Genomic DNA, 27,349 nt, shown 5'->3' with positions numbered 1-27,349 from the left:
TGTTTGGAGGGGGAAGTATTTCAGACCAGTCTTGAGACGAGGAATTCCTGGGAGATGCTGGTGTAAGACACGACGTGGGAGCGAGCTCCTGACGGCCCCCAAGGTCACGCCGTAACCAAGACTGTCCTGGGCACCGTTTATAGTGTCAACACTGAAGGTCGGCTTCCAGGGTCACTAAGGAAGTAACCCCACTTGTTAGTCCCACACCGGGCCACCCTTGGGTGCCAGCAGGGAGGGAGGGAGGGGAGAGGAGAGAGAAGCATTGGTGAGAGAGACACATCGATTGGTTGCCTCCTGCACTTGCCCCGACTGGGCCGAGATCAAACCTGCAACCCAGATACGTGCCCTTGTCTGGGAATTGAACCCACAACCCTTGGGCCAAACTCTAACCGTTGAGCAAACTGGCCAGGGCTGGATTCCGCCTCTAATTTTGGAAGAGTTAAGAGTTGCACAGAATCTCAGATTCCTGTTCAAGTGTTGGTTTTAGTTATTTATTCACTCATTCGACTAATTTTATTAAGTATATCGTATGTGTCAGGGGCTGTGGTGTGTTCCTGCTGAAAGACTCGACCCTCCTGGGGCTGGTTTCTTTATCTGAGAACAGACAACATACAAGCTAAATAAGCCTAATTGAGAAAGACAACGTCAGATAGCAGGATCCATGAGAAAGCTTAGACAGTGATAAAAACGGGACTGGGGGCGAGAGCTGATTCCTGAGCTCATCTGGAAAGATGGGGAGGGACTCATAACACAGAGGACTGTCGGGGGGCTGCAGGGGGCCGGGAGAGCAGGGGCAAGGGCCCCAGGTTAGGAAGGGACCCTACACATTCCAGAAACAGGCAGCCAGGCCGATGGAGCAAAAGGAGCTTGTCAGACAGGGGAGAAGTGTGAAGTTTTTAAAAAAAATTAAATCATTGGGCCCTGGCTGGTGCGGCTCAGCGGTTAGAGCATCGGCCTGAGCACAGAAGGGTCTCAGGTTTGATTCCCGGTCAAGGGCATGCACCTGGGCTGCAGGTTCAGTCCCCAGCCCTGGTCAGGGCCTGTGTGGGAGGCAACCGATGGATGTGTCTCTCTCACATCGATGTTTCTCTCTCTCTCTCTGTCCATCCCGCCCTTCCTTCCACTTTCTCCAAAAAAACAACCAATGAAAGAAACATCCTCGGATGAGTGTTAACAACAACAAAATTTAAATTATTGGAGTAACACTGGTTAATAACATCGTATAAATTTCTGGTGTACGGCTTTACAATATGACATCTGTATATTCTATTGTGTGCTCCCCACCCAAGTCTGGTCGTCTTTAAGGAAACGTTTACTTTAAGAGCAACAGGAGGCCATAGAGAGTTTCAAGGCAAAGAGGAAGTGGCGATAAGATGCTTTTAAAAGGCACTGGCTGCAGGCGGAGTCGACGGCACAAGCTGGGACCATCCATGTGGACTCCAGAGACTGAGGTTCCAGGACAGAGTGTGGGGGGGAGAAATAGGCAGAGCTGCCAGGATTGGCTATAGAGTAAATTAGGGGATTTTGTTTATTGAATATAGATTCAGCTGATTTCATTGTCGCACCTGCTCTTGCTTATACTCCTAAATTTCTGCAACCCTTTAGCTTGCAAACTATCCCATAACTCTCAGCTCTTTACCCCTCCGACAGCCACAGCCGGGAGAGATCTCAGTCACAGCCTTAACTCTAACCTGAAGCCAAAGGTCTGCATCAACATCTGAAAAACTCCATCGACAACCCACCAGTGCCAACAGCTTTTGTCTTTCGTTACATGGACAGAAACATCTGGATATCTGATCACTCTTCTCAGCCACCCCATGAAATCTCACGGAAGATAAGTTTGCCCAAAGTATCACGGAAAAGTAACAGTCAGTAGCTTAACCCCAAACAACTCAATTAACCTGGGATGCTTTGATATACTTTTACACTTATTCAGGTGATTGGAAAGACAGAGGTGTGAGAGCACATGAGTGTCTGTAACAAGCACATGGCCCCGTGAAAAACGCAGTCCTGGCAAGATTACCCCTGGCAGGTGGGGAAAACTGTACTAGCCCTGCAGACCCCTGGGGTCCGGTGACGGAATCACTACCAAGATCACGAACTGGGCTCCACGTGACACAGACGTCTGTGAGAGGAAGACAGACTGGAGGAGGCTGAGCACACTAAGACGCATTCAACTGAAGCCAACAGGACACATTCAGGCTGAAGCCAACAGGGCACATTCAGGCTGAGACCAACAGGACACATTCAGGCTGAAACCAACAGGACACATTCAGACTGAAACCAACAGGACACATTCAGACTGAAACCAACAAGATACATTCAGACTGAGACCAACAGGACACATTCAGGCTGAAACCAACAGGACACATTCAGGCTGAAACCAACAAGACACATTCAGACTGAGACCAACAGGACACATTCAGACTGAAACCAACAAGATACATTCAGACTGAGACCAACAGGACACATTCAGGCTGAAACCAACAAGACACATTCAGACTGAAACCAACAGGACACATTCAGACTGAAACCAACAAGATACATTCAGACTGAGACCAACAGGACACATTCAGACTGAGACCAACAAGATACATTCAGACTGAAACCAACAGGATACATTCAGACTGAGACCAACAGGACACATTCAGACTGAAACCAACAAGATACATTCAGACTGAAACCAACAGGACACATTCAGGCTGAAACCAACAAGATACATTCAGACTGAAACCAACAGGACACATTCAGGCTGAAACCAACAAGACACATTCAGACTGAAACCAACAGGACACATTCAGGCTGAAACCAACAGGACACATTCAGACTGAAACCAACAGGACACATTCAGGCTGAAGCCAACAGGACACATTCAGGCTGAAACCAACAGGACACATTCAGGCTGAAGCCAACGGGACACATTTAGCCCGGCCGGCATGGCTCAGCCGTTGAGCATCGACCTAGGATCCAGGAGATCATGGTTCGATTACGGGTCAGGGCACATGCCCAGGCTGTAGGCTTGATCCCCAGCAGGGGGTGTGCAGGAGGCAGCCAATCAATGACTCTCTCATCATTGATGTTTCTATTCTCTTTCTCTCCCCTTTCCTCTCTGAAATCAATAAAGACATATTAAAAAAAAAAAAAAAAAAGACATTCAGACTGAAACCAACAAGATATTGGGCTTGAGAAAACAAATCTTTGAGAAATGAAACTGTGTATCTGCACCGTACGTCATCACCTCCTTGGCTGCCAAGTGTAGGGGGAGCTCAGAACTCGGGAAAGACCAGGGCAGAGCTCAGGGCCCCGCTGTGCCCACCAGCAGCCTGCCTCCAGCCCAGCCTTGCCCTGGGACACACATTCAAGGTCCATAGAAGTGCCCGTCCCTCCCAGGTCAAGTTTCCAGAGAAACCTGGACGCTATCTTTCTCCTGTTCACAGTGACATGGGGCTCTAACCAGATGAGGCCTTAAATCAGGATTCGGTCCATGCCTTTAACGCCATGGGAAAAATCAGGACAAAGAAATAAACACAAGGTGTGTTTTCAGGCACTTCTCAAAGCCCATTACTTAGTCCCTGAGGTCTCTCCAGTGTTGGGTGGAGAGCTGGGCTCACCCGAGGTGGTCAGTAAATATCTGTTGAATGAATCAAGGGTATGACCACCCCCTGGAACCGCCTTAGGAAAGGGGGGCAGCTCCCTGGCCTCTGACTTGATCTCCGTGTGTCCTCTGTGTCGGACATGAGGGCAAAGGTAATGGTCGGGGTCACTGCAGGTGGAGGTGAGACACTGAGCCATGGCAGTGATGCCAGTGGAAACGTTTTGGACCAATGGATGCCAGTGCTTCATTTAAGAGTTTTCTTTGTTAATCTTCACTTAAGGATATTTTCCCATTGATTCTTTTAGAGAGAGGGTGGGAGGGAGGGAGGGAGTGAGAGACATTGATGTGAGAGAGACACATGGATTGGTTGCCTCCTGCACGTGCCCCGACTGGGCCAGGGATCGACCCTGCAGCCCAGGTGCATGCCCTTCACCGGGAATCAAACTCACATCCTTTTGGTGGGAGGGCTGATGCTCTAACCACTGAGCGACACTGGCCAGGGCCATTTAACAGTTTTTTTTTAAAAAACAACATGTACTGTCTACAGTCTTAAATAGGTGCTCGGAAGGGGCTAAAGGCAGCTTTCTAGGCTAAGCAACAAACTTTAATTTCTTCTAGAGCATTCTTACGTATTTTAATTTTTCCAGCTTTGGCTCTTAGACTCTCTCACCTTGGACGGACTATTTGGGAATACCGCAGGATCCATTCCTGGGATGCACGAGCAGCTCTGGATCCTATAAAATATTCATTCACTTTCAGAAATATCTGCACCCTGCTGACAAACGTAGACAAATTCATACGGAGCATCAGAAAATGGCCATTTTAATGGCAAATGCTTTCATCAAACCTCTCTCTGCACTAAACATTTTCTTCAGAATTATTTTTCATTAGGAAGATGAACAGTTTCCACATTAGCTGCTAATCCCCTTTCATTTAAAAGTCTGCTGATAAAATTCTTCGCTTGTCATTCAAACGGGAAGGAATAATTATAGATTGGAGGCTTCCATCTCGAATTCATTAATGGCAAATTGCGTGGACGTCTGAAGCGTAAGTCAGCTTTGATACATCTCAGAATGCAATTTCCACAGCTTCCCTGGGCTGCGTACAATTAATTACACAGCTAACAAGGGAAGTGTGTTAATGAAAGGGCCGCTGCTCATCCAGGCCACCTGCCTTTACCAAATACGTTTCCTGGGCCTCTCTTCTTTTGTGATGTGGTCCACAGACTATAAAAAACACCGTCAGTGACAGTGCGTGGTTTTAAACAGCAGCCTGCAGCTACCTTAATGAACACAGGTCTGAGGAAAATTCATTAGATTTTATGATAATTGTACTAATTTTTGTCTTTTAAAAGTTTAACATCTCTGCCCGCAGCATCTCAAACTCCCGAACTAGCTGTTTCTCAAACAAAACATCACAGGTGAGGCGTCTTGTTTCTACCAACGATATGCTCACCTTCACGGATGACAGGGAAACGGTGGAAAACTCGGAAGAAACCCCAGGAAAGATGATGTGCTACATCCAATCATTCCAATTTTAGAATTATTTTTATTTTTTAACCTTCACCCGAGAATATTTTTTCCATTGCTCTTCAGAGAGAGTAGAAGGGAGAGAGAGAGACACCCAAACATCGATGTGAGAGACACACAGCGCTTGGTTGCTTCCCGCCCGGGCCCAATTCGAACCAGCAACCCAGGTACGTGCCCTTGACCGGGAATCGAACCCGAGACCCTTGTGGTGCGAGGGCCAATGCTCTAACCACTGAGCCACGGTGGCCAGAGCCAATCATTCTAATTTTTAAAGATTGATTTTAGAGAGAGAGGAAGGGAGGGAGACATCGACTTACTGCTGCTGCATTGGCTGCTGCTTCTATGTGCCGACCGGGCCTTGAACCTGCAAACTTAGAGCCGTGGGACGATGCTCTGACCACTGAGCGGCCTGGCCAGGGCCGATCCAGTCCTTCCATTGGACTAAACTCTTCTCACTGTGTCCTTTCTGGGTCACACCTGGCTGCTCAGCAACAGTGAAACCCCCTCCTTCCATCTGGATCAAGTCTGTGAACTTTTAGCACAGAAACGACCGCTGAGCTTTACGGGGAAAGGGGGCGGTTCCAGGACTTTGATGTGGAACAGACAGCAAGGTGGTTGAACTGGCAAAAGCTCCATGTCTGCCTGCTTCTCACACATGACTTGGAAAGAGGAAAGATGCATTTGCAAGTATTTGTCTTACAGTAAATGTTACTAATATAAATGAACACAGAGTCCTTATTAAATGAGAAAATAACTTGATTCTGGCCCTGGCCGGTGTGGCTCAGTGGTTCGAGCATCAGCCTGTGCACCAAAGGGTCAGGGTTCGATTCCCAGTCCAGGGCACGTACCTGGGTTGCAGGTTCGAGCCCCAAACCTGGTCGGGGTGCGTGCAGGAGGCAACCGATCGATGTGTCTCTCACATCCATGCTCCCCCCCCCCACTTTCTCTAAAAGAATCAATGGAAGAAAATGTCCTCAGGTTGGGATTAACACAAAAAGACCCCCAAAAGCAACCAAACAAAAAAATTTGATTCTGGCCTCAACCATGTCCCTTTGACATGAAATTTACTTTTAAGCCAGAGCTCCCCTCATTTATGTACAAAACTCAGCTGCAAACCAGCCTGGGATTCGAGAGTTGATGGGAAAGGCAGGGATGTGGGGGGAAGAGCTGCGGAGACCAGCCCCTGGGAAGGCCTCTGAGACGTTAACAAATTCTAGGGGGAAACCAGATCTTCCAGAACAAACAGCATCACCGCACCCCAGGCACCGAGGGGCCGGCGGTGCCCCCGGGCGAGGAAACGCCGCGTGATGGGGAAACGAGGGCGCGTCCATCAGGCCTGCTCTGGCATCGGGCGACTGGGCGGTGCCGGCTGCTACAGGGCCTGGTTCGCAAGCAGGCCGCGAATAGCCGTCTGTGTGCTGTGCACCAGCCCACTCGTGTTCAACGCCCTCCCCCCGGCTGATGTCACCTACGGAATCCGGGCGGCCGTTTCCAAGTCACAGTCGTAGGAGCCGATCCTCTCAGAGACCCACCACCGTCACTGTCACCCACTGACAGGAAGGAGCCCAGAGACGGCAATTTTTACTCGAAAGATGACGAAAGCGGTTATCGGGGGGCCTCAGGGAAGAGGGGAGAGGAGGGGAGGGAGGTTGCCTAGCGACACAGACAGCTTCTCGCCCGTTATGAAGCACTGATCTTTTCTTAGCAGCAGCCTTTTATGTCCTGTACCAGTGATGTGCTCATTACGATCTTCCGATGAAGATTTTAAGAAGAAAGGATTCCAGCGGGTGCTGTGAGGGTGCCTAGGAGAGCGACAGACAGGAATTTTCTCTCCTGTATCCAGATGGGAAACACTGGATTCCACACACATTAGAAAATATTGGCAGAAACTCTAAAAGTGCTCATTGGAATTAGAATACTTTGGCTTTTTAATTATTATTATTTTAATCCTCACTGAGGATATGTTTACCGATTTTAGAGAGAGGGGAAGGGGGAGAGAGAGAAACACTGATGTAAAAGAGAAACATCAATTGTTTGCCTCCCACACGTGCCACGAGCGGGGATCGAACCCACAACCTTTCAGCGTACGGCCTGGCCCGGGCAGAGTGCTTTGGTTTTTAATTTCCTAAAACCAACGAGCTACATGCTCATGAGCAATAAGACAAGAACGGGAGGGGACAGAAATGCAGCAACACCGGAAAAGCTCACACAAGACTCAAACACTTATCTTCTCAGCCACCACACCTGCTCGGAGGGAACAAAGCCTAGAGGTCTGGGTCTGGTTCCCAGACCTTCTGTCAGCGGCTAAAACACCGTGGAGAAAGCGGGAAAATTAGGGTTCAAGTGCCAGCCACGATCACCGGCTGGCGAACATTCCTCATCCAACTGCGTTGACATGGAGTTCGGAGTAGAAGAGCGAAGAGAGTTGATCTCTCAAAAATCATTTTCACTCTTAGGGTGAAAAGTCAGAGAGAAGACCAGCAAATACAGTTTTCATCTTTTTTCCAGCTCAGCTGTCAATCATGCTGTGGACTGAGCGACAGGCCCGCGTATTCTCCAGGTGTGGTGGGTGCTGTGGGAGTGGAAGGTGGTTCTCAGGTGTCACCCTCTGTGCTCTTCGGTCCCAGCACAAAGCAGGGACAGCACCCGGAGCCTGCACCCAGCGGACAGCACCATCGCAACGTGTCACCTGGAGTTTCTCCATGGCCACCAGCTGTGAGCACTTAGGGTCCGGCCCCCTGCCCACCTGCCTGCCGGCCTAGGCTCCTGTCCTCACTCACCTGGTTGGCTCATTTTATTTATTTATTTACTTATTTATTTAAAATGTTTTGATTTTTTTTAAAAGAGCGAGATGAAGGGAGAGGGAGAGAGAGATACATTGATGAGAGTCACTGATCAGCTGCCTCCTGCATGCCCCCTACTGGGGATCGAGCCTGAAACCTGGGCATGCGCCCTGACAGGGAATTGAACTGGCAATCTTTTGGTGCCCAACTATCTGGGCCACACTGGCCCGGCCCAGATGGCTCATTTTAGACACACAGGTATGCAGGTGCTCCCTGAAGCAAGGTAAAGCCTCTGCCTGCCTCCAGAAAGGTAAGTGGGGGAAGTCAGCTGTCTGACGTCTGTCTTTATTCTGCAGGACATGAAGTCGGTTCTTAGATGTGGCCATCGAGGGAGGTGCAATAAATGGCAGCTCACCATTTGCACCATTGTCTTTGTTTGACTTGCATGGACTTATGTCCCCAGAGACATGAAGAGCGAGTGACCTGAAGAGCCTCCTCTGCAAGATACCTGGAGCTGCTGGATCAACAGAAAATCCTCAGGAATCCAAAATGAGAGGGAAGTGAAAACCAGAGTCGGAGCCATGTGACCTGAAGTTGCTCAAGTCCTTCAGGGAGGGGGCAGGGCAAGACCTTGGTTTTCTCTGTCCATGTGAGGCCCCAGGGGAAACCCTGCCATGCAAGAGGCAGAGGTTGGATGTGAGACCCCCACATAAATCAGGACTCTCAGCAGATCACACTCTTGGTAAAAGGGTTGGTGCAGGACACAAGCAAGCGTATCTGTCTCCGCATGGACTCAGAATAGGAAGATGTTTGGACCCTCAGCCTCATCTAGTTGATTGAGGCTCAGATTTACAATATACGCGTGGTCTGGGAGTCTCTGGGTGAGGAACTGCATTTATAATGACTGAAAATCTTAAAGTGGGGATCAACAATATGACAAGACCAACACAGCAGGCAGATTTTAAAAAGAATAAATAGAACGACTGCCAATGAAAAATATACGCCTTGAAATGATGAATGCAATGGATGGTTACATAGTAGATTAGACACCACTGAAGAGAGGCAATGCATACTGGAAGACAGACCTGAGGAAATCCCGGGATGCGGCACAGACAGACAAGAAGAAAATGGAGGGAGTGAAGAGGCGGGACTAAGGATGCCCCACACGCTTCCGTTACAGGAGAGAGGGGAGAAGGGGGGAGCCACGCTTAGACTATAAGTGGTTTGTCATTTTCTAGAACTGCTGGAAGACAGGAATTTTTCTGTTCAGAAATCACAGGAAGATTGGGGCAAATGGGGTGGAGACAGCACCTGAACCTGTCTGCACAGTGGACAGAAGGACAGATGGTCAGGGCACCGGAGCGAGGACAGACCTCCAGGCCCCAGTGCTCATGCAGGTCCACGTGGTCGCACCCATGGAGCACATGCTTCCTTTTCGTTGCCCAGCTTCCTCCTGCCGGAATGTGTCTGCTAACATCCCACTTAGGCCAAGTGCTGGCTCATGAGAAAGACCCTTGAATTTGCACTGTGTGTGCAGGGCGTCCGGGGAACAGGCCAAGCACACTTCATGCCTGACGGGTGGGTAGGCGTGTGTGGGGTGCACTCAGAAACACGCGGTGTCAGATTCTCAGTGCTACCAACCTCCTGCAGGGACACCTCCTATTAGGCTCGGCAGTGCCGTGGCCACGTGACTGCTTGCGGATTTCCTTGAAGAACTAACCACTACGTTTGCTCTCATGTTGCAAACGCCAAACACGATTCTCTATGAAAAGTACAATATTCTCGCGTCCCATTTGGACGTGAGATACCATCAAATCGTAACTCGTGTCTTGAAATATAAAAATATTGGGAACATTTATTGTATAAAAGCTCTCTGAAAGAATCTCATTAAAAATCCGAACTTTCGGCTGAGTTTCCTTTTCTAGAAGGGACAAGTACTGCTGAAAACAGTCTAGTGGATTCGCTATCCTGCCACGTATGTGCCGTAAAGGAGAGCGTGACGACAGGCAGCCTTGTCGCGGGCATCCTCCCGCCCCGCACGGCCCTTGGCTGGGGGGGCGCAGAGCAAAGATGTGCTGTTTCCTGCTCAGCTGATGAGGAAGTTGAACTTTTTTTTAAGTTTTATTTTTTAAAAATGTTTTTTTATCGATTTTAGGGAGATTTGGAAAGGAGAGGGGGAGACAGAAACATCAATGATGAGTCGTTGGTTGGCTGCCTCCTGCACGCCCCCTACTGGGGATGAGCCCGCAACCCAGGCATGTGCCCTGACTGGGCATCGAACCAGGACCTCCTGGATCATGGGTTTACGCTCAACCACTGAGCCACGCCGGCCGGGCTGAACTTGTTGACTTTGCCTCACTTTAGGTTACCTCCCAGCCAGCGGCTGTGTTCACCCAACTCCCTCATCTGGTCCAAACGGTCTGGCATCCTGTGCTTTCTGCCTTTCGGACTTGGGCACCCAAAGACTGACAGCACCCCAGGGTGCACCATAGCCCCATCGGGGTCCTCAGGGCGTCCCCAGGCCCCATCTCTGGGCTCTGCAGTCAGACTTTTAAGCGAAAGCCTGGTTTCCTGGCAGCTACAGGCTGAATGTCTGTGTCCCCCCAAATTCATATGTTGAAACCTAACCCCCGGTGAGATGACATCTTAGGTCTTGCGGGTGGAGCCTCAGGATGGGATTAGTGCCCTCTGAGAGGGACTCCAGAGAGCCCCTCACCCCTCCACCGTGTGAGGACGGAGTGAGGAGTCGCCCTCGCAGGACCCCGATTCTGCCGGTGCCTCTGCCCCAGAATTCCAGCCTCCAGAATCGTGAAAATCAAATGTCTGTGGTATTTGTTGTAGGAGCCGAGCAAACTGAGACCCCAGCTGTCTGTGGTTCAACTGTATCGTCTATACTGTTATTTAATAAATAACTCACAACAGTTTCCACTGAGACTAAGTGCTTAACAACAACAAAGACACCTGGAGGCGCATCTCACACCGAGCCTGCGGAATTAACTGTCCAGTGGGAACCATCCCAGACCCAGGAGGGTGGGGCTGCCTGTCATCATCAGCGTCACAGGTCACGGCCAGGTGCTTGTGTTCCAGCTGTACAAGCACCAGACAGGAAGGAGCCTGAGGCCCGAGACCCAGACAGCGGGATCGAGGGCCCTAAGGAGACAGCCTGAGACCCAGACACTGGGATCAAGGGCCCTGAGGACACAGCCTGAGACCCAGACACTGGGATCAAGGGCCCTGAGGACACAGCCTGAGACCCAGACAGCAGGATCGAGGGCCCTGAGGAGACGGCAGTGAGAAGAGCCGGGTTCTGAAAGCCTCGCTTAATAAAACTCAGATGTTAATTATACACCAGGGGCAGGACACAGCCAGGGCAATCACGGTCCCTCTGAGGCTGACACGGCTGAGGAGGGTGGGACGGGGCAGGGAGCAGGTCCACCCTGCAAAGAGGCCAGTGGACGTGTCCCCAGGGCGAGGCTTCTGCACCAGCCCCTCGGGCTTCCTACCAGGGGCAGGAGAACAGGCCGCCGGGTCCACACTGGCCACTCACACTGAGAAGACCCAGCAGATGGGCTGGACATCGGGTTTGCACCCTGCTCGGCAGCTGCCCAGGAAGCTCAGGCTGGTCACCAAGCGGTGGTCACCGACAGGACACGCGCAGGCTGCGTGTGGGGGACGGGGCTGGCGGCGCAGGCGGGGCCTTACCAGGACCATGTGGCCGGTGGAGATGTCCATGTTGGGCGGTGCCGGCTCCTCGGACCAGGAGGAGGTGCTGCTCCGAGCGGAAGGGCTGGGCATTGGCCCATCGCTGAACTGCGAGGACACGCTGTTGACCCGGGATGCGTGCGGGGCCTCCGGGCGATCGGACGTGCGCACGGCCATGCGCTGACGGCACAGCTCCTGGGAGACAGAGGGAGGCGTGGAGTCAGTGCCCACCCGGCGCTGTGGGCTTTGTGGATCTTCTCACCCACCTGCTTGTCCTCAGAGCCACAGTGTGGGTGGGGAAGTCACCGTGACACATCCACACACATACACACCCCACACAGATGTTCGGGGAAAATATCCTTTTTGGTTCTTTTTCCCCCCAAAACACCACCAAACTGGTAAGAGCCCACACAGGAGAGAACGGATTGGAGGCGTGTGGGGAGGAAGGTACCTGGTGGGAGGGGGCTGCTTCTCTGACTAGACGACCAAAGACAATGTTTCTAGGTTCAAGGGGAGCTCTCAGGGTGACGGCCTGAAGAAGCGACAGGCCACGGAGTGTCCTGGGCCTTGTCCACAGGTGATACTCAAACATGCCGTGGCCCAAGGCCGTGGCCCTGCACAGCACCGGCCTATAGTGCTCAGATTCGAGGGCCACCAGCTCCTGTCACCTCGGGGTTTAGCCGACACTCCCCAGCATGTCTCCATAACAACATGTCATTTGGAAGCATCCTAAAGTCGTGACATGAATTCCTTGTTCTTCCCAGTGACAGTATCACTGTCACCAGGGCCAGCAAAATAAACCACTGTCAAGAAAAAGGTTATAAGAGGACCGGAGCTCAGGAGGAGGTAAACACGTGTCACGAGAGAGGGACAGCGTTGGAGAGCCGCGGGTCCCATGTGCCCCTCCCTGTCGTCTCGGTGCCACCCAGGGGAGGCCACACCCACCTGCCCCCCAGGAAACCTGTCAGAGGCCTGTGTGCAGTGCAGCAGCTGAGGACCACGGACACGGACACGGACACGGACACGGACACGGTCTCCTCCTCCCTTCTCGCTGCTGCTTTTCTCCTTGGTGTTAAAGATTTCATAAAGCCGGCTGACGCCACATAGAAACACCTGCTCAGCTCGGCTTTCCTGGGAACAGGTGTGACCCCAAGTGCCCTTCTCCAGGGCCCGGTGACCAGCCCTGCCCCTCTGGTGTTTTGAGGAGGAGCCCCATCTGGGGACGTGTCCTGTACAAACCCTCAGCCCCGTTGGAGCAGCTGGTTGTGGAAAGTCACTGTGGGCGTCTGGGGACAAAGGGCGAAAAGGTGAACTTGACGTGAAAAGGGGCGCCTGCGAGGCCAGGGCGTCTCCAACAAAAGGGAAGAACCGAGAAGAATACAGCAGGCTCGGGGCTCCACCGCCCCCTGCCCGCCGCCTGCAGGGCTCCGGGGCTCACAGATGGTCTTTCAACAATGGGTTTGTATAAAACATTCGCCCAAGGTTTCTCAGAATCTTTAAGACAAAAAAGCCCAGACACTGTGGGTAATTTAATAAGGCGAATGGTTCTAGTCACCAAGTACATTTCGCATTTATCTCCCACTTATGCACAGGGGAGGTTACCTGATTATGGAAAAAGCACACCAAAAAGTGTCTCTGCGGGCACTCCGATGGCTCAGTGCGTTCATCTAGGTGAAGAACACGTCCGACCGGGGTGTGAACACACCCGGCTCAGGCAGGGGCTCGGGACGTGCCCCCCAAGAAGGCTCCTCTGGGGAGACGGTGGAGATGTGAGGTTTCCTCACTCAAAATAAAACACCAAGTAGCTCCTGTCAGTCCTGGGACCGCCAGGGGTGCAGGACAAGGGAACCCGAGTTTCTGTTCCCCCTCGTGACTTCGTGGGCACAGTGTCCTGGACCTGAGTGGCCAGACTGTCCACTGAACACGGACGGAGCAAGGTGAGAGTCTCCACTGTAAAATGTTAGCGGCAGCACAGCTGTTGGGCAGGCAGAGAGCTCACGTGTGTAAAGGGCTGAGCCACAGAGAGCGTCCACAAAAGGCAATCCGTGGGATCGCGGAGTGTCCGCACCATGAACACCAAGGTCATCTGTGTGGGTGACTCACGACTTTCCTGACGAAGCTTCTGGTGCGTGTGAGGGTCGGAGGGTCTCACGGTCCATCCGAATGACGGGCTTTCTGTGTCCAAGGACCACGTAGTCACCGGCCGTTTGCACCTCTGTGCATCCCAGCTGCTGCTCCGGCTGCGGGCTCGTGGCTGAGCTCTCCCGGGACCCACCCAAGGGAGGCACTTCAGGACACCTTAGGACGTCCACAGGCTGGGCTCCAAGCACCCCAGGTGGGAAGATGCAGCAGGCGGCTGTGTTCCCTCTGCCGCTCCTGTGAGCAGGCCTCACGTCCTGACCTGGGACGTGGGAATGGACAACGTGCTCGCCCCGTCCCAGGCTGTGGCACGAGCTTCACACAGATGCTGGGGGCACAGTGACGGCCACTCCCCGCGCTGGCTTCAGAATGGTGCTGGTGGCCAGGTGCACACACGGCGTACAGAGGGGCCAGTCCCGCCTGGGTCGGGCACAGGGAGGCCACAGCTGTGTCTGCGACAGCAGCAGAGATGAGTCGGAACCCGGGGCGCTGGAGGCCTCACTGTGGGCAGTGCCGTGGCATTTCCCCAGCGCTCTCTCCATCGGCCTGGCCCATCACCCAGCAAACGGAGTCCCCCACACAGTGCGGCCGCGACCCGGGGACCAGCCTCGCTCCCTCACGGCTGGAAGCTGTCTCACCTCCTCCCTACAGCCACGTCCCCCCGGCCGTCCCAGGAGCCCCCAGTGTCCCCAGAGGCGCAGGCAGGAGGCAAACCGCCGCCCCTCTGCAGAAACCCCCGAGGGACATCGCCACGCGGTCCTTCTGGTCAGTCCGTAGGGTTGGTTAGTTTGCGGATTAATAACAAAAAACGTCCACATTCTGCACATTCTCTGAGCTATTACTTGATAATTAAAAATGTCTAAGGAGCCCCGGCTGGTGTAGCTCAGTGGTTAGGGTGTCGGCCTGAGCACCAAAGGGTCAGGGTTTTGATTCCCGGTCAAGGGCATGTACCTGGGTTACAGGTTCAATTCCTGGCCCCAGTCGGGGAGCGTGGAGGCAACTAGTCCATGTGCCCCCCCATCCCTCCCTCTCAAAATCAGTGGAAAAAACATCCTCAGGTGAAGATTAACCAAAACAAAATAAATATGTCTAAGGAAAAACAAATTTGTCTTTATTTATTATTATTATTTTTAAATATATCTTTATTGATTTCAGAGAGGAAAAGAGAGGGAGAGAGAGAGAAACATCAATGATGAGAGTCATTGATCGGCTGCAGCCTGCAACTGGGGCCTGTGCCCTGACCGGGAATCGAACCCCGATCTCCTGGATCCCTGGTTGATGCTCAACCGCTGAGCCACGCCCGGCTGGGCCCAACTTGTCTTTAAAACAGGGAACAAATGTAGACTAGTGCCTGATAACAGTCTGCCCAGGTCAAGGAGACTAGACCATGGGTTTGACGTCCCTGGGTAACAGCTGACCTCTGAACACAGCGACGGGCGAGAGCTTGTCAGACAAGCCGTGGGCCGGCCCCTCCCTGCACTGCGGGCGGCACATCCATTTAAAAAGTGCCACCTACCCCTGAAAGGCAATCGCAGTCCCCACAGTGACGAATGAAGGCAGGATCCCGCCAACCCCCGGGCAGCGAGGGAACGAATGGGCTGGGCCTGGACATTTATTTAAAGTGTAATTTGAAGTTTACGACGTTGGTTCTTGTTACTTGGGGACTAACTGCTCTCGGATCCACGCATTTCCCTGCGTCTAGTGGCCGACATTTGTTATCCGACTTACGTGGGGGCGCAAATTACGTGTCTCCCAGGACAGGAAATGCATCCGAGTGACAGATGCGGCCACCTCCAAGGTGCATGTTCTGTGCGTAATAGTCTGTTTGCTGAGTTTAAAATATAGAGCCGAGCTCGGCCCGCATGGCTCAGCGGTTGAGCATCAACCTATGAACCAGGAGGTCAGGGTTCGAGTCCCGGTCAGGGCACAGGCCTGGCTGCAGCTGGATCCCCAGTGAGGGGCGCGCAGGAGGCAGCCGGTCAATGACTCTCCCGTCATTGATGTTTCTCTCTCTCCCTCTCCCTTCCTCTCTCTCTAAAAAAATTAATAAAAACATATTTTAAAAAAATAAAGCACAGAGGTGTGATCACCGAGGGAGAGCGTTGCCTTCAGGCCAAAGACAACGAGCACTTGTGGGGTAAACCGCAGGCCGGAGGAAACGTGCAGGCGGGCCCAATTCTGTTTTAAAATTTTCCTAATTTATAATCCTGGCAGCAAGAAAAGGGGTAAAACCCACGGAAAGTCCCGGGTGAAGGTTCCAGAGACCCCAAAAGGAAGCGTAGGCCACGCAGGCCCACCCAGTGCCTGTCCTGGCCCCGGGGAGGGGGTGTCTCCTCTCGGCTGGACAGGGAGGTGCAGGACCTCCCGGGTCCCCCATTAAACAAATCTGTGCGATGTTTGGGGTCCAGGCCGACTCCCCCTTAACGGAGCGGAGACAGAGCCACTTAGGGAGAGCGGCCCTGAGCCTTCAGCCCGAGGCCCTGGAGCTGATGGAGGCGGCCAGGCCCCGGGGCCGCTGGTGGGACTGGGCACCAGGAGGGGAGGTTCCGGAGCAGGTCCGCCAAGTGACCTTGATTTTGGTTAATCCCCACCCGAGGGCCTTTCCCCGCCGATTTTCAGAGGGAGCGTGAGGGAGGGAGGGAGACAGACAGACGGGCCTTGCCGGGAGACGCACGGACTGGCTGCCCCCGGGAGCAGGAGCCCAGGGGCAGGAGGCGCGCCCGGGAGACGGGCGGGGACGGGCCGCCACCCGCGGGCTGCACCTCCCGCGGCCCCGCCACCCAAGGGCGCGGACTCGGCTGGCGCGTGGAGCGGGGCCGCTGGGCAGCTGCGGGGGGCACGCGGGGAGCTGGGCGCCTGAGCGGTCCCCTCGCTGGACCGGCCCCCCCCGCAGGTTCCCGGGGGGCGGGGGCAGCGGGGACACCAGGCGAGGCCCAGCCCAGGGCAGGTGCGGGGCTGCGGGGCGCCCGGGCCTCTCCCGACGCGGCCCGACCCCGAGGGCGCACGAGGGGTGAGCGAGCGGCCGGCGCGCAGCCCGACGGGAGGTGCGGACCCCACGCTGCTCGCGCAGGAAGGGAGCCGGGGCCCCAAGGTCGGCGCCCCAAATGGGCGGGCCCCGCGGGGACGGGCCGAGCCCCCAGCGCCGACCGCGGGGGTGACCCGCGCGCCCCCCGCGCGCCCCCCGCTGCGCCCCCCCCGGGTCACCCCCGCGTCGCGTCCCACGGCCGCCACTTTCTGTGAAACGCCCGCTTCTCGGCGCGGGGCCGGGACACGCGGGACGGGGCTCCGGGGCGCAGACCCACGCGCGCCCGCAAGGCCCCGCCTCCGCCTCTCAGTCCCTCGTCGCGCGGGGCGGGGACTCGCGGGAGAGAAAGGCCGGGACCTCAGGTTCTGCCGAGGGCCCCGCGCCCCCGGGACCAACGCGGGGCGCGGAGACGGGAGGGAGACGGTCATCAGGTGCGGGGGGCACCTGTGCTGCGACGGGATGCAACGGGGGGCCCCGAACGGGACGCGCGGCCTCTCGGGGGGGGGGGACCATCTCCCGCTGCCAGGGCCCGACGCGCGGCAGGCGGGGCTCCGGCGCCCCGGGAGGATCGCGTGGGCGGGACACGGGGCGGCCACGGGGGGGGACACGGGGCGGGACACGGGGCGGGACACGGGGGGGACACGGGGCGGGACACGGGGGGGACACGGGGCGGCCACGGGGGGGACACGGGGCGGCCACGGGGGGGGACACGGGGCGGGACACGGGGCGGGACACGGGGGGACACGGGGCGGGACACGGGGGGGGACACGGGGGGGACACGGGGCGGGACACGGGGGGGACACGGGGCGGCCACGGGGGGGACACGGGGCGGCCACGGGGGGGACACGGGGCGGGACACGGGGCGGGACACGGGGCGGCCACGGGGGGGACACGGGGGGGACACGGGGCGGGACACGGGGGGGACACGGGGCGGCCACGGGGGGGACACGGGGCGGCCACGGGGGGGGACACGGGGGGGACACGGGGCGGGACACGGGGGGACACGGGGGGGACACGGGGCGGCCACGGGGGGGGACACGGGGCGGCCACGGGGGGGGACACGGGGGGGACACGGGGCGGGACACGGGGCGGGACACGGGGCGGGACACGGGGGGGACACGGGGGGGACACGGGGCGGCCACGGGGGGGGACACGGGGGGGACACGGGGCGGGACACGGGGGGGACACGGGGCGGCCACGGGGCGGGACCCGCGGTGAACGCGAGCAGAGACCGTCCGGCGCGGGCTCAGCCGCGGGCGGCCCCGGTGGGAGGAGGCCGGCGGTCCATTCCCGGCGCCCCCGGGGTGTTCCGCGTGGCGTTTCCCTTCTGTGGGAAGGGCCGATGCAGGGCGTGTCTGAAATACGTAAAATCTGCGCGGATGGGACTGAAGCGCCACGCGTGCCGGCAGGTGTGGGAGGCGCGGGAGGGCCTGGGGCGGTCAGCGCCCGGGCCACCCCCGTCCTCGCAGCTTCGCTCAGGCGGGTGTTTCATCATAAAGGCCGCGGGGAGAAGGAGCCCCGCATGCTCCGCGGCTGGGCGCGGGCGGGGCCGCTGGATGGCCTGGGGAGCAGCGCCGCACAAGCGCCGGCCACGGCCAGCTTCTCTGGTCCGTGGGCCTGGGACAGACGGGCGCATGAGCCAGGGCCCCCCGTGTTCTGGGCCCCTGCGCGTCCTTCCCAGAGGTGGGGCCACGGGGCCACAGGGCCACTGCCACTCCTGAGTAGGACGCAGGATCCTTACCCCCCAGAGGTCACAGCCACACCACATCCACCGGGCGACCCTGTGCCTGACCTGAACCAGGCAGGCGGCCCCTGGATGGAGGTCTGTTCACAGCCTTCTCACTTTAAGTTCTTGAGTCGTGGCTTCACCCCCTCCAACGGGCCTTTCAGTGATGCCGGGATAACACTTAAACCTGACTGCGGGACAACACGCACTCATGTGCACACATGCACGCACACACACGGAAATGCGTGTACATAGAAACACACACAGGCACAGACATGCACACACACGGACATGGACACACGTGAACACACATGCACACAGACGTGCACACACGGACCCACACATGGACATACACAGGACACACGTGGACACACCCACGCCCACACGGGAGGAGCGTTTCCCAGAGTGACCCCTGAGCCAGCTGAGACCTTGGTCAGGGAGGCTGCTCACTGTGACCTTCCCCTGGAGGCCCGAGTGCTCCTCGTCCAACCTGACGCCCTAATAACCACCGGGGCTGCCACCCACGCCCGGATACCATCGAATACCCAGCTGCTTTCCGCCAAGTGCTGCATCCACAACATTCAAACACGAACCAAACAGCTAAACACTGTTTACCAAGCGGTGGTGAGTAATTTCCCCCCATCTTGCAAGATGTTTTCTCAAAATAAAACTTAGCGATAGAGACACATTTTAACGAAGGGAAAACAATTCTCCATGCACATCTAAATCTAGAAGCTTCGAGTAGCCCGGAGTCGGGGGAGAAGGGCTGCGTCTCCCCAGCCTGGGGCTCCCTCTGCGCCCCCCTGCACACAAGCCCCTCGCCGCCAGGCTGCCCTGTCCCCAGCTGCGGTCACCTCAGCAACACCGTCTCCCAAACCTGAGAACAGAGCTCATTTTTGTGTATTTCCCATCGACCTCAGTCTCAAGCACAGATCGGAGGCTGCAATAGCACTGGCTCACTGCTGTGCCCACCCGTCAGCTGGCAGCCTAGGGCCCCAGGGGCGTCCTCCTGGGCAGTGGCCACTAGGCCACTGGCTCGCAGGATGTGCAGCCTGGGGATCCGGAATCTCGTCTCCTGCCACCAAAGGCCCGGGCTTCCTCCTCTGACATGGTGAGGGCCGCCCCCCATCACCTGGGACCCCCCGGGGAATGGCTCTAACGTGTTCTCACTCTACCCGGGTTTAAGGAGCAGGAAAAACCTAGTCTCATCAGGTTTGCTGTTGGCATTTGCTGGCAGGTGAGACTGGGAAGGAGAATTATTTAGCTCAGCTCCACCCAAAATGCACCCCATGAGCCTCAGTGGAACAGGCGGCAGCCACGGAAGACCAAGGACACACCGAGGACGCGCATTCTCTTTGCTTCAGCTGCCCTGATGAAGATCGGAAAGGAGACCAGGGCTGAGCTTTCGAAATAGAAACAGGAAGGAAGCGCGAAATCTCAACGAGCGTCTCCCTTCTACAACCCGTAGTTAACTCGGGCTCCTGCCATTACCCGTGACGCTTTAGCGGGAAGCTGAATTTTAGGAGCACAAGGGAGCATCTCTGATCTGCGGTCCTGCACAACGTCCAGTGGCTCCCTGCGGGGTCTGGTTGCAGCTCCAACGCCCCCGCCAACTGTGAGACCCTGCCTTCCTGGGCTCCTACAGCTGGTGACTCACCCCAAAACTAAGCCTCAAGGGTTCCTAGGAAGTCAGCGACGCCTTCAACCTTCTGGGGTTCAGCTTGACGTCCCTGAGCCAACCAGTGCCCAGCCCCACAGGCACGGCTTCCCTTTCCAGTGTCACAGCTGCCAATCTGCATCGGCTGAGTCAGCCGGAAACCGATCATCACCCCCTCTGAGCAGCCGGCCTGGGCCCTGGGCCCTGAATGAGCAGCTGCTTCTACAAGGAACTCCTGTCCCATCCCTGGTTTCCTTCTTGCTCAAAAGATAAGGAATCATCACTTCATTGTCCCTTTGTCAGCACCCATGATGCCCACATCTACTGGTGGCTTCCGGAGCAACGACTGTTAGGACGTGGGAGCAGCCACAGGCCACGGTCCTTGAGAGTTCTGGTGGCTTTGTCCCAACCTGGCAAGTCTCACAGTCGCTCAGTTCAAAGTATCGACTGGTTCAGTCCAGCACCCGAAGGTGCCCTGCTGGGTGCTGCTGTTTATCACTCAATCAGGCCTCGCAGGGAACCCGGGGGAACAGGCCAGGCCAGGCCGGGCTCTGAACCCAGGTCTGCCTTGGCCCACAGTCACGAGCAAGGGGCTCCACACACAGGACGAGTGATGGAGAAGCCGCCCCAGGTTTAAGTGTGAGACACGGGCAGGAGGACAAGGGCCCTGGCGTTTGGAGCTGCGGGGTCGTCCTGGTGGGCGACCAGGAGGAGAGTGTGGGGTCTGCAGGTGGCAGATGGGTGATCCGGGTGACAGCGGGGGGGCAGCCCACACAGAGGTGCAGGGGTGGAAAAGCACAAGGGCTATCCCAGCATTGAGAGGGCCCAGCGAGCAACACAAAAGGTATTCAGGTCTTTCATTCCGGCCGAGGCCTAATTAAGGCAAAGGGCAGGAGGGGGGAGGGGCCGAGGTCTGGACTGGGGGGGCAACGGGGGAGGTCCCCAGCAGCTGCCTCTGAGCTTCCAGAAACTGCAGGTCATTCTGGGGCCCAATTACTCCATCTGAAGCAGATGTGAGTGGCGACCAGGCCGCCGGGGCCCCGGAGAGCTCTGAGGGCCTCTGGCAGAACTCGGGAGCCCGGCCAGCCGGGGACGTGGGGAAGTCACGCTTAGTGTCCCTTTCCTCAGCTGTGAGCTGAAGGGCTCTGACCTCCAAGGCCTGGAAGAGTTTCTAAAAGTCTGTCATTCACCACAGAGAGGGAGCCAGACGCCGAGCTTGGACGGAAAGCTGCCCTTTCCAATGGCCCCTGCGTGAGACCGCAAGGTGGGCATCGTGCGACCCAGGAGAGGGCTGTGGGAGGTGAGCTTGGAGACTGGAAAACGTGCTGGGGAGAGGACCCCAGAGGGACCAGACCACAGGGACCCTGCTGACCGGGGGGTGGAGGGACAACAGGACCAGCTCTCCTTTGCTGCTCTGCTGGGAGTCGACTTGAAACCTGTAGACTCAAGATGGACCTGAGGTTCCATCTTTAGAAGCATTGGGGGGGGGGGGCGGGTCAGAAAAGAAACAGTTCGAAAGCACCCAAGAGAAGAATCTGAGGTGCTTCCTGGTCCCCTTGGATTTCACGTCCGAGTTCGCCTGTCCCTCATGTGGTGCTTTATTCTCTGTGGACATGGAGACGGCGGCTGGGGAGGGGCGAATCCTGAACTGCGCAGACTGGGTTGCTTGTCGCCTGCCTGAGATTTTCCCTCCGACTGCTCGTTTGTTTTGTTTTTAACCAACAAACCTGCACTTTATTCCCTCCCACTCAAGGGCACCTGGGTTTCTGATGAAAGTCTGTGCTTTGCGGGTTTATGGAAACTAACCCCAGGAATGTTCCTTTGTGGCTTTTGTGTCTACGTCGTTGTCTTTACAGAGCGTGAAAAATGATAAAATATGTCCTTTTAGAACAAATCCGGCCCTTTTAGAGGATTTAAGTCCGGGTACATATCGACACTGACATTCTGTGCATGTTAATAATCCCGAACTTTACCCCATAAATTCTTTTAAGTGATTTGTGATTAAACATCATAAAGTTGATCCAAGTTGAACCCCGAGCTCGTGTCCATGTTCCTCAGACACCACTCAGAACTGTGCATTCCAGAGCCGGAGGCCTCACTTGCTAGTAAAATCACTGGTGAGTGCCCGGCCGGGCGGCTCAGTTGGTTAGAGCGTCGTCCCGATATGCCAAGGTTGCGGGTTCAATCCCTGGTCAGGGTACGTACAAGAACCAACGAGTGATGCGTCAGTAACTGGAGCAACAAGTCTCTCTCCCCTTTCCTTTCTCTCTCTAAAATTAATAATTAAAAAATTTAAGAAATGAAAAATAAGATAAAATTATTTGTGACTCTTCCTTTTCCTGCTCTCCAGACACAAATAATCACACACACAGACACACGCCCAGACGCCTAATTCTGCTGGTTGCATTACTGTTTACATTTAGGATCCTTGGGAGAATACTTTTCCACAACTGACTCCTTCCCAGGGAGACGGTTTGCCTGAATATCTCACACTCCTAACAGAGAAAGAACTGGCCAGGACTCCCTCCCTGATCATCAGCATCCTCCCAAAGCAGAGGCCCTGATGAGACCAGCTTGATATTTTAGCAACTAAGTTTAAGAACAGCTAATTACTGGGGAAGAGAAACCCTATTATGTAGCATTTCGAATGTAACAAAGAAGCTGCGACTGTTACATTCCTGCAGGAATGGCTGTGAAGCTGCACAGACAGACGTCCTCAGCAGACAGACCCAGGACAGACACAGCCCTGCCTGGTGCCTGGAATCCGTGACCCCTCGGACCTGGGCTCAGCGTTCTCCAGGCTAATCTCCGGCCTCCTCGGTGTAAACCTCAGCCCCAAGAAGGCTGCTCTGTCCTTCTGGCTACGCGGGCTCCATCTTCTCCCTGACGCCCCCACCTCGGGTTCTCTCCCTCTGAGCCCTCTTGCTCACCTCCCCTGGGAAGCCCTCCCTGACTACCCTAGCCTCCCTGAGGACGATCACAGTGCTGCTTGTCTCGACCACACACTTATCACAGTGTAAACTCTAGTGCAAAACACAGTTCTTTCTATCATTAGGAGAAATAAGCTTTCTGGAAAGAGACTTGCTGGGCCAGTTCTAAGTTTGGCCATCCAGCCTTTCCAAGGCTCTCTCCAGGGTGACCCATATGTCCACATGGATGCAGACACGGATCCATCTTCTGCAGACACGGATCCATCCCCCGCAACCACAGCCCTGGGCCTCCACACACACCCATGTGGGTCCTTAGGCAAAACTCCACACCCAACACCGCTGCCACCCAGGGGTGGGGAAGGAAGAGTGCAGGTCTCGGGGCTGAGAGCCACAGAGAACTCTACACCAAAGAGATTCGGGTGTAAAAGGTCAAGTGATGTCAAGGTTAGTCAAGGTCAAGTGATGTGAAGGTCAGTCTTGTCCCTGGGCAGGAGGTTGGCCAGACCCGTGGGACTACACTGCACCCAGGGTCTGTCCTGTACTCGGGCTCCCGTGCTGAGTCCTCTGGTCCAGTCTCATGTCCTTCAATGTCCTTCATTTGACATCTGGAAGCCACTGTCACCTGCCCACCTCTCCTGGGTCTGATTGTGCATTTGCTCTTTGCAACGCTTCCTCTCCCTGCAATCGCCCGGCTCCTGTAGGCCCCCCCCCCCCCCGTGGATGGAGCCACCATCCCTCATCCACCCCCTCCTGTCCTCTCTCACATCATTCATGTCCTGGCACATCCTGCGCTGAGAGCCTGGCCTGGCCGATGCATTTCAGTGCAGGTACCGCTCTCGGCACAGAGCACACTCTCCATGCCCCTCAGAGGCTCGTGGTGAAGTGGGCAGGGGGACAGCCCCCCTCCCCTGCCTCCTCCCGGCGCCCGCACCCCACGCATGCCTGTGGGGCTCTGCTCACAGCTGCTGGCACGGGCTGCCCCCTAGGGAGAGCTCAGGCCGCGGGCGCCCCTCCCAGCCAGGCCTGGGGCTGAGGAGGCTGGAGATGAGCCCTGGACCTGGAGGCCCCTCTTCTGGGTCTGCTGCGCCCACAGTGGAGCGTCTCCCTCTCACCCAGGCCCATCCTCAGCACCGTTACCCACCCTCCAGAGTCCCTCCCCCTCCCCCCATCTGTCTTGAGTCCCGGTCTCGTCCACTTTTTACCTCCCCCTTGCTCCTCTAAGTGCCTCCTCCCAATGGCACGTGGTGTCAGGGCAGCTCAGCATCTCTCCCTACGTAGAAGGTCCCAGTCCGCCTGCCCGTAGAAGGTCCCAGTCCGCCTGCCCGCACACCACGCCTCTCCCCACTGAGGGTTCCCGCCTGCGTCCTCCACGTGAGTGAGCGACACCCTCCCCCGGGGACGGGTGGGGGGTGGGTGATCCTAGCCACAGGTGATGACCTCGACTTTTCTGCACCCTCCAGCCCTCCCCACCGTGGGCGCGGATCCTTGGGGTGACTGGTCTGACTGCGGGTCCCCAAGAGACGGGATAAGCACCACATGACATCGCCACAAACCTGGGTACACGTCCCTCCTCCAGCACCTGCCTCAAAGCTTTTGCTCCTCACAGAACAGGCTCGGTTTCTGGTTTTCCCTAGAAGCACACGCTTGCTTTGCAGATAGTACATCCTAAGCCTGGTTTAGAAGACGTGTTCACCTGTCTGACTCAGGCCCACAGGAGAGAGCAGTGTGAGGCGGCCATGGAGCAGAGACACCTGGGAAGGGGCCGGGAGGACCAGGGCCCACGCAAGTCAGAGGAACCCGAATCCACCGGCAAACATCTCTGAGCCCCTGATAGCCACCGACAGTGGGTCCCCGGGCAGAATCTAGAGCTGAGGACCCTGGTACCTGCGTGACCTTGACTGACCTTCAGTGGCCCAGTGAGGAGCACAGAGCTCTTTCCCTCCACTTTTTGGACACGGGGGGCGCAGGGAGCGCGGGGCGCAGGGAGCGTGGGGCGCAGGGAGGTGCCTGGCCTGAGCTCTGGGCTGGGGAGTATGACATCGTCTCTCTCCCATGAGCTCCGTTTGGGAAAGAAAGGCATTTAGAGACTGGAAAGTGCAGCAGGAAGAGAGAGACTAGAGGGGAGGGCACGAGAGAGGCCGACACCCTCCCCACTGGGGCTCCTCCCAGCAGCTGCTGGTCCTCAGGGCCCAGGGAGAACAGCTTGGAGGGGACCTAATCTGTGGTGACGGAGGATGGTTTGGCTTTGGGTGGTGAGCACGGTGCAACACACAGATCGGGTAACATAGAAGCCCACACCTGGAACCTGTGTGATCCTATTAACCAATGTCACCCCAATAAATTTAATAAAAGTAAATAATAAAACATTAAAGAAAAAGCCCTGGCTGGTTTGCTCAGTGGTTGGAGTGTCGGCCTGCGGACTGAGGGTCCCGGGTTTGGTTCTGGCCAAGGGCACGTATCTGGGCTGCAGGCTCCATCCCGGCCCCAGGTGGGAGCAGGTGCGGGAGGCAATCAGTTGATGTCTCTCTCACATCGATGTTTCTCTCTCTCTCTCCCTTCCTCTCTCTCTGAAAAGCAAAGGAGAAAACATCCTCAGGTGAGGATTGAAAAAAGAGAGAGGGAACTGCTGGAGATTCCTCAGGAGCCTGTGCCCCCGTCCGGGGCGGGGCGGGGGGGCGGGCGGGGCAGGGAACATGCTGCCCCCAGGCGATCAAAGCCTCGGAGCAGGGCACGCAACACTCAGACGCGGAAGGAGGGAGAGTGCCTCCCGACCGCCTAACAACCTCCTCCTGCAGGTCCCCCGACCACGGCCACAGAAGCGGGCGCCCCCGTGAACATGCGTGACCCGCACGGTGCGCCGAGTGTCACCCTTCCTCACGGCCTGTGTGCTGCCCTTGGTGAGCGCGTAGCTGCACACGTGTGTACACACAGACAGCCGACCCCCCAGCACCACGGGTTTCCATGGCAGGGCCCACGTCTACGTGGATTTTTTTCAATAAATACAGCAAATTTATTTTCCCTTCCTTAGGATTTTCTTAATAGCATTTCGTCTTCTCTAGCTATTTCTCTTTTTCTTTTTTTTTAAAAAAATACATCTTCACTGATTTCAGAGAGAGGAAGGGAGAGAGAGAGAGAAACATCGGCGATGAGAGTCGGCTGCCTCCCAGCAGGGATCGAGCCACAGCCCGGCCTGTGCCCCGGCCGGGAATCGAACCGCGATCTCCTGGGTCCTAGGCTGACGCTCAACCGCTGAGCCACGCCGGCCGGGCTTCTCTAGCTAATTTTATTGTGAGAATAGCATGTGTAACACGCGTAACATACAAAATATCTTTTAATCAATTGTTTATGTTACCGGTGAGGCTTCTGGTCATTGGTGGGCTATTGGTCGTTAAGGTTTTTGGGAGTTCAAAGTGGGGTTGTTATTCAAGGGTTAACTGTATTTATAGCTAATCTATATCCATATCTATATCACCCATATCTATACCTATATCATCTATATCTATAATCTATATCACTTACATCTATATCTATATCTGATCTATACCTATATTTATCTAGATCTCTATCTATCATGACATTGCCAATTTGAGGATAAAAGGAAGTAAAGAAATTCTCTTTTTGGTAATGAAGTACAAATTTAATCTAAACATATTATGTTTTATATATTTAGGAGAAAAAAATAACACTAGAACAATGGAGAAAAGTTTGGTGGCAGTATTTCATTAAGAAAATGGCCTTTAAAAATGGGCTTCAATTATTCAGAAAGTTAATATACGCAGCTCTTCCAAGTTTGAACAAATTAAACTTTGACAGGTTACCTGGTGACGTCTTAAGTGTCAAAGTCTCAGGGTCTATCAAGAAAGACTTGCCTTCACTCTGGCTGGTGGGGCTCAGTGGTTAGAGCATCAGCCCTCGGACTGAAGGGTCCTGGGTTCGATTCCCGGTCAAGGGCAGGTGCCTGGGTTGCAGGTTTGATCCCCGGCCCAGTCGCTGTCTCTCTCACACCGTTTTTCTCTCTCTCCCCTCCCTCCCTTCCACTCTCTCTGAAAATCAATGGAAAAAATATTCTTGGGTGTTTTTATAAAAAATAAAAATAAAAAAAATCACTTCCTATCCTGGCAGTAAGCGAGGACGCCCTCACTCCAGGGCACTCGCGTCTAACCCAGCTCACACCATCATCTTTAAAATGAACTGAGCGATTCCGTCGCGTCCCCATGAAATAAAGCAGAATACTGAGCGTTCGACGTTCCCTGTGGCCCGGCG

The 27,349-nt window shown here is 55.6% G+C and overlaps 1 protein-coding gene across 1 annotated transcript in view; it reads right to left on the bottom strand.

The window, feature by feature from the left end:
• Positions 1–27,349, bottom strand: part of PTPRN2 (protein tyrosine phosphatase receptor type N2) — a 248,121-nt gene that overhangs the window by 37,405 nt on the left and 183,367 nt on the right. The window contains exon 13 of the mRNA XM_087821303.1: positions 11,610–11,804. Within this exon, the coding sequence (XP_087677429.1) occupies positions 11,610–11,804 (195 nt within the window). The remainder of the gene's footprint in view (positions 1–11,609; positions 11,805–27,349) is intronic.

This window comes from Miniopterus natalensis, chromosome 10 (assembly GCF_054644295.1).
Source record: "Miniopterus natalensis isolate mMinNat1 chromosome 10, mMinNat1.hap1, whole genome shotgun sequence".
Taxonomy (NCBI): Eukaryota; Metazoa; Chordata; class Mammalia; order Chiroptera; family Miniopteridae; genus Miniopterus; species Miniopterus natalensis.
This window is presented reverse-complemented; position numbering and strand designations above follow the sequence as displayed.